We start from the raw sequence: 7,800 nt of genomic DNA, 5'->3' as shown, positions 1-7,800 counted from the left end.
AGTTAAATGTATTCCTAAGTTTCTTAAGTTTTTTTGTTGCAATGATAATGGGATTTTTTTTAGTTTATTTTGCTGAGAGTTTATTATTGCATATAAAAATGCCATTGATTTCTGGGTATTGATTTGTATCCTGCTATATTGCCAATTCATTTATTAAATCTAGTAGTTTATTGGTGGTCTGTTATGTCATCTGTGAATAATGACAGTTTTATGCTCTCCTTTTCAATTTGTATGCCTTTTATTTTTTCTTCTTGTCTGATCACCATGGCTAGGTTTTCCAGTACTATCTTGAATAAGAATGGTGAAAGCAGACATCCTTGTCTTGTTCTTGTTCTTAGGGAAAATGGTTTTAGTTTTTTCTCATTGAGTATCATGATGGCTGTAGGTTTGTCATATAAAGCTTTTATTATGTTGATGTATGATCTCTCTGTTCCCACTTAGAGTTTTTTCAAAAAAGACTGTTGGATTTTGTCAAATGCTTTTTCTGCATCAATTGATATGATCATGTGATGTTAGTCTTCCGATTTGTTAGTGTGATATATCACATTCATTGATTTTTGAAGATTGTACTAGCCTTGCATCCCTAGAATAAATCCCACTTGGTCATGGTGTATGATCTTTTTAATGTATTGCTGGGTCCGATTTGCTAATATTTTGTTGATGATTTTAGCATCTGTGTTCATCAGGGATATTGCCATGTAATTCTCTTTCTTTGTAATGTCTTTATCTGGTTTTGGAATTAGGCTAATGTTAGCCTTGACAAAAGAGCTTGGAAGTGTTCCTTCCTCTTGGATTTTTTGGAATAGTTTGAGGAGGATAGGTGTTAGTTCTTTGAATGTTTGGTGAAACTCCCTTGTGAAGCCGTCTGGATCAGGGCTTTTATCCTCAGAGTGTTTTTTTTTTTTTTTTTTTTTAAATGTATTTTATTGATCCTTTACAGAGAGGAAGGGAGAGAGACAGAGAGTTAGAAACATCGATGAGAGAGAAACATCGATCAGCCGCCTCCTGCACATCTCCCACTGGGGATGTGCCCGCAACCCAGGCACATGCCCCCGACCGGAATCGAACCCGGGACCCTTCAGTCCGCAGGCCGACGCTCTATCCACTGAGCCAAACCGGTTTCGGCCTCAGAGTGTTTTTTTAACGCTTCAATTTCATTTGTAGTTATTGGCCTATTCAGGTTTTCTGATTCTTCCTGACTGAGTTTTGGAAGGTTGTATTTTTTTAGGAATTTGTTCATTTTGCCCAGGTTGTCCAGCTTGTTGGAATATAGTTGTTCATAGTTTTTTGTTGTTGTTTTTTACAATCCTTTGTATTTCTGTGGGGTCAGCTATTCCTTCCCCTCTTTCTTTTCTGATTTTGTGTATTTGGGTCCTCTTTCTTTGTGTCTTGATGAGTCTGGCTATATGTTCATCCATCTTGTTTATCTTTTCAAAGAATTAGTTCTTGGTTTTATTGACCTTTTGTATGTTTTTGTTTTTTGTTTTTTTTAGTCTCTATGTCATTTATTTCCACTCTGATCTTTATTTCCGTCCTTTTCCTTACTCTGGGCTTTTCTTGTTTTATTTCTAATTCTTTAAGTTGCAGGGTTAGATAATTTATTAGAAGTTTTTTTTATTTTTTGAGGTAGGCCTGTAATGCTATGAACTACTCTCTCAGGACTGCTTTCATTGTGTCCCATAGATTTAGGGTTATTGTGCGTTGATTTTCATTTGTTTCCAAAAATTTTTTTCATTTCTTTCTTGATCTCTTTGGTAACCCACTCATTATTTAATAACATGCTATTTAGCCTCCATGTGTTTGAATGTTTTGGGTGTTTTTTATTGTAGTTGATTTCTAGTTTTGTGCCACTGTGATCTGAGAAGATGCTTAATATGATTTCAATATTCTTGAACTTGTAGAGACTTAGTTTGTGTCTAACATGTGGTCTTTTTAAAAAATATATATTTTTATTGATTTCAGAGGGGAAGGGAGAGGGAGAGAGACAGAAATATCAATGATGAGAGAGAATCATTGATCGGCTGCCTCCTGCACACCCCACACTGGGGATCAAGCCCGCAACTTGGGCATATGCCCTGACCGGGTATAGAACGATGACCTTCTGGTTCATAGGTCATGCTTAATCACTGAGCCATACTGGCTGGGCTGTCTTTGAAAATGTCCCATGTACACTTGAGAAGAATGTGTACACCCTATTGCCTTAGGGTGATATGTTCTGTAAATGTCAATTAATTCCATCTGATCTAGTATGTCATTTAGGATTACTGTTTCTCTGTTGATTTAGATCTTTATCCAATGATGTCAGTGGGGTGTTGAAGTCTCCTACTATGACTTTATTGCTGTCCATCTCTCCTTTAAAATCCTCCAGGAGATTTAAAATATATTTTGATATATGTTTACCAGAGTTACTATATCCTCTTGTTGTATTGGTCCCTTTAGTATTTTGAAGTGGCCTTCGTTGTCTCTTGTGGCCTTTACTTTGAAACCTATTTTGTCAGATATGAGTATTGATACCCCAGTGGTTTGTTGTTTGTTTTTTTCATTAATATTTGCCTGGAAAAATTTTTTCCATCCCTTCATTTTCATTCTGTATGAGTCTTTGGTTCTGAGGTGAGTTTCTTGTGGACTACATATTTATGGGTCATGTTTCCTTATCCATTCATCTATTCTATGCCTTTCCTTTTGATTGGAACATTTAAGCCATTTACATTTGAGGTTGTTATTGATAGATACTTATTTGTTGCCTTTCTTACTCTTTATATCTTTATACCTGTGTTCTTCTCTTCCTCTCTATTTCTTCTTCTTACATCAGTCCCTGTAGCATTTCTTGCAGGGCTGGTTTGGTGGTGGTAAATTCTTTTAGCCTTTTATTGCCTGCGAAGATCTTTGTTTCACCTTAGATTTTTTTTAATGATAGCCTTGGTGGATAGAGTAGTTTTGGGTTCAATCCCCTGGTTTTCATTACTTTGTATACTCCATGCCACTCCCTTCTGGCCTGAAGTGTTGCTGTTGAGAAATCAGCTGACATTCTACTGGGAGTTCCCGTGTAGGTAACATTGTGTCTCTGTCTTGTAGCCTGGAAAGGTGGGCATCTCCTCTGTATTCGGGTAGTCTTGGTCTCAGGGGACCAACCCTGCATGGGTAAGTGGTGGGTGATAATGTTCCAAATCCATGAAATCCCAGTGCTATCCCCTGCAGCCAGATGCTGTTAGCAGTGCAGCTGGATGGGTGGGGGTTGGGTGAACTGATGGCTGTACAGTGCCTTTGTTGTTTTGTTTTCCCAGTAATGGTGACTGGCATTCATCAGTGGCCTCCCCCCCTGTATTTCCATCCAATATTGGGATTAGCCTATCACTCAGGGAAAAATGTTTCTCTTGTACCAGTTCTCAGGTTTGTAGATAATGTGCTTTGCAACCTGACTCACTGATATGGCTTCTTCTAGGGTCTGCTTCTGTCTCTGGGGAGATGAGTGGAGGTGGGCTCTGGGAGTGTGAGGGGAGGGGGTCAGGTTCTGTTGCTTTGTTTTCTGTCTGGAATTGACAGATAACCGTGGCTGCATCTCTGTGCTTTGTCCCTGCCTAGGTTACTGGGTTCAGCTGCATAAAGTCCTGGCCACTCCCACAAAAATACTCACTGTATCAACTCCCAGCTGAAGGGAGAGCCAGTGGCAACCTGATTCCTCTCCTCTCTGAGTGTGTCCTGCAGTGAGCTCTGTGCTGGGAGCCCCAGGCTGCCTCCCTAGTATTATCTCAGCTCTTCTCCCTTCCCATCTCCCTAGTTTGCTTCCACTTGCCCACCTGCAGATGTTTATTTTTTAAATTTTTTATTGAATTTATTGGGGTGACATTAGTTAATAAAATGATATGAGTTTCAAGTGTACAGTTCTATAATATGTCAACTGTACTTTGTGTTCACCACCCAAAAGCAGGTCTCCTTCTGTCCCCATGTATCATCACCTCTTTACCATCTTATTACCCCTTTCCTTCTGGTAATCACTAAACTGTTGTCTGTGTTTGTGATTTTTTTTTTTTTTTTACTTAATCCCTTCAGATGTTTCAATGTGACATGTTGTGTATTGAGCAGGGAATTCTTTGTTGAATTATAGCTGTTCAATTTGTTGAAACCTCAAGGAGCGAGCCCATGGGGACCTCATATGCCACTATCCTTCTGGCATCCAGTGGTGACTTTTTTTTTTAACTTTCGGGTAAACCACTGCAGATTGACCTGTCATTTGTCATGATGTAGTAATTCAGGAAATTACTCAAGATGATTCTCCTCCTCCTCCTCCTTCTCCTTCTTCCTTTTTTAAGAACAGGCTGCTCCTAGAGAGGCATACCATATATTTCTAGATAGGAATAATTATTAATGAATCCTAATTTAATTTATAAATATTATGCTATCATAGGCACAGTCCCAGTGGATTAATTTTGGGATAACATGACAAAGATGTTCCAAAATTAATCTGGAAGTATGAGCAAGCAAAAATAGATAAGAATACTGAACAAGTTAATGACAGAACTTTTTGACCATTTAAACATTAAACCATTGAAATAAACAAACAGACCTAAATTTTCTTATTGTAAGTTTGGGTCTCAGATCTTTCAGAATATTTTAAAATGTAGAATAAGACTCTCCCAGGGTTCTTTTCAAATGTTAACTGGACTTGACAGAACAGTGGGAAGATAGGGAGAAAGAGAGGTGGGATGGGCAGGTAGCATATAGAACGGTAGAGCAAGACCTCATCTGGCTTGGGCTTGCTGCCTCCCTTGACAGTGCCATCTTATTATAAGGGGAGTTGAAATATAATAGAAGGAGAAAGAGCATGGAAAAGATTTGGGCAGGATACTGCGTTGAATGTGCTTCCAGGTAGTAGACCACTGATAGCTAATACATTAGAATTTCTAGGTAGATTCTTTCTCATACATGTTTATCTCTCCAAATTGTTTTTTGTTTTCTTTTGTTTGGCTTTTCCCAGATTCTGTTGGAAAGCAGTAAAGTTCATAAGTAATGTTTTGTAGACTATATTTCATTGGAAAGCTTTCCTGAAAGTTCTCATTAGAAAAAGAAGGCAAGCAGTAGTAATCTTTCTGCAAAGACAAAGGACACAAAGAAATTTAATGATTTTCTTCTTAATGTGTTTTTGTTTTGTTTTGTTTTGTTTTGTTTTGTTTTGTTTTGTTTTGTTGGTTTTTTGGTGCTAGAGACAGAAATAGGCAGGCAGCAGTGGAATTGTTAGGTCAGAGGTTGTGTGTATTAGGACTTTTAACAGATGTTGCTAAACTGCCCTCAGTAGAGATGGTACCCACCTCTGGGCCCCCAATAATGTCAGAGAGTGTATCTCTCCCCCCACTTTGACCAGCGCACTGTGGCACACATTTTGGTATCTTTCAGTCTGATAGAGCATCTTGGTGAAATAATAATTTGCATTCAGTTATCATGACTAAGGTTTGAGCATTGTTCAACCTATTTAAGAGTCACCTGAATTTCCTATTCTGGGAATTCAAGAACACATAATAGATGAAATAGACCTTTAACCCTTTTCGGTCCAACGTCGAGGCTGACTCAACAGACCAGGCGCTAGGAGCAGGTCCAACGTCGAGGCTGAGGTCGACACCGCAAACCGGTTCAACATTCAATCACATCAATTAATTTGGACCAGACTGTTTGAGTTCCAAAAATAAAATTGGACCTCAAAGGGTTAAGGTGTAGTCCAACTGCTCAGCCTACAAATGAGGAACCTGTTTGGCCATGGTCACTTGGCTAGTCTTTGACTGAAGCAGAACCAAACACACCAGGGCTCCTAGTTATTATAAAAGCTCTTTGGGTGACAGTAAGGATTTGTAAAGGTCTCTGTGGCCGTCTGGGGTTTGTTTCTAGAATTAGAAAGTCTGGAAATTACAGTGCAATGTCACAATGACTTGACTGTAAGGACAAGTGTTTTTAGCCACCCTGAACTTCGGGTACCTCATCTGTAAAATGGAATTAAGGAATTAATGCTAGTTTTTTTGTCAAGGTCTCAAGGATTAGGGTTAATGTATATAAAGTAGCTGACACGAGTAGGCTCACCACTGTTACCACCTTCCTCATATTTGTGCATTCTTTTTGTTTGTTTGTTTAAATTAAGGCAGAACAGTTTTTATGTTTTTATTTTTATTGATTTTACAGAGAGGAAGGGAACAGGATAGAGAGTTAGAAACATTGATGAGAGAGAAACATCGATCCTACTGGGGATCGAGCCCGCAACAAAGGTACATGTCCTTAACCATAATCAAACCCTGAACCCTCAAGTCTGTGGGCCAGCACTCTATCCACTGAGCCAAACTGGTTAGGGCTATTTATGCATTTTGCTATCTGACTTGCCCACTCTCATTTAAGCTCCAAGGGAGACTATAAATCATCACACCCGTACTGACTCCCAGAGATTTGAGACGAAAGATAATTCACTTTATCACTCTGTTTTTTAGGGTTTGTCTTTCAGCAAGGTCCCTTTTTCAGATTTCCAGGAGACAGCAAAAGCTTCCATATTTCAAACGGAAAGAGCTGTGTGTGGGCCAGGTTTTAACCCACTTTTAAGTAGGAAGGAGAAATGGGAAAAGAAAAGGGAGGGAAATTCCTGAAAACATGTTATTTTAAAAATATATATATTTATTGATTTCAGAGAGAAAGGGAGAGGGAGAGATATAAACATCAATGACAAGAGAGAAGCATTCATCAGCTGCCTCCTGCACACCCCACATTGGGGATGGAGCCTGCGACCCAGACATGTGTCCTGACTGGGAATGGAACTGTGACCGCCTGGTTCATAGGTCGACACTCAACCACTGAGCCACTCCGGCTGGGCAAAACATGTTATTTTAAACACACAGCCCAGATGATCATCTCAGCTGATATTAGGATTGCCAATAGTCAAGGTATTTTAAATGGGTGTTATTTCACCGTTATTATATATACTAATAAAAGGCTAATATGCTAATTAGACTGGACATCCTTCCGGACAAAGCCATGGTGGCGGGGCCAAGGCAGAGGCGGTTAGGGGTGATCAGGCCAGCAGAGGAGAGCAGTTAGGGGGATCAGGCTGGCAGGGGAGAGCAGTGAAGGCGATCAGGCTGGTAGGCAGGTGAGCGGTTAGGAGCCAGTGGTCCCGGATTGTGAGAGGGCTGTCCAAATGCTGGATTGCGAAAGGGATCCCGGATTGGAGAGGGTGCTGGCCGGGCTGAGGCCCACCCCCTCCTCCCCCCGCCCAGTGCATGAATTTCATGCACTGGGCCACTAGTTCATAATAATAATCACCATGCTTAAGCCTTTTTATATTTTAAAAGAAAATAAGATCAAATGCAGAGCTGGGTCCACAGGGGTTGCCACAGCCTTCCCTTCCCCGATGCCATGGAAGGCCTCTGCCCTCTCCCATGAGCTCTGAGCAGTCGTTTTCATTATCATCTTGGACTTCTCCTTCAGATGAAAGAGCTGAAGAGGCATCTTTAGTCCACTTTTGTCACCTCTGGTTACCTCACTCATCCTGCCATTGCCTGCCCAAGTCTTAGTTAAAATAAGGTGGCATTTCTAACAGTTCTGAAAAATGAAGGGGAAAGTTAATTCTTAGGGACCTCTGCTTTACTCTCTAGTATTTTTCCAAGTGTGGCTCTCTGACCATCTGTACCTGATCTCTTGGATGCCTGTTGGAAATTCAGATTCTTAGCCTCCCCTCTCCTATAGACTTACTTTATCTTTTTAAAAATTTATCTTTACTGTTGAAAGTATTACAGATGTCCCACTTTTTCCCCATTGACCCCCTCCATTCCA

At 40.1% G+C, this 7,800-nt stretch overlaps 1 protein-coding gene across 1 annotated transcript in view; it reads left to right on the top strand.

Annotated features, from left to right (window-relative positions):
* The first annotated feature begins 6,740 nt into the window (after positions 1 to 6,740).
* LOC118666507 (biliverdin reductase A-like) overlaps positions 6,741 to 7,800 on the top strand; it is a 60,867-nt gene continuing 59,807 nt past the window's right edge. The window contains exon 1 of the mRNA XM_036328948.1: positions 6,741 to 6,911. Coding sequence (XP_036184841.1) covers positions 6,743 to 6,911 — 169 coding nt within the window. The 5' untranslated portion in view covers positions 6,741 to 6,742. The remainder of the gene's footprint in view (positions 6,912 to 7,800) is intronic.

This window comes from Myotis myotis, unplaced genomic scaffold (genome assembly GCF_014108235.1).
Source record: "Myotis myotis isolate mMyoMyo1 unplaced genomic scaffold, mMyoMyo1.p scaffold_m19_p_11, whole genome shotgun sequence".
Taxonomy (NCBI): domain Eukaryota; kingdom Metazoa; phylum Chordata; class Mammalia; order Chiroptera; family Vespertilionidae; genus Myotis; species Myotis myotis.
Note: the sequence above shows the minus strand (reverse complement) of the source record. Positions and strands in the feature narration are given on the sequence as shown.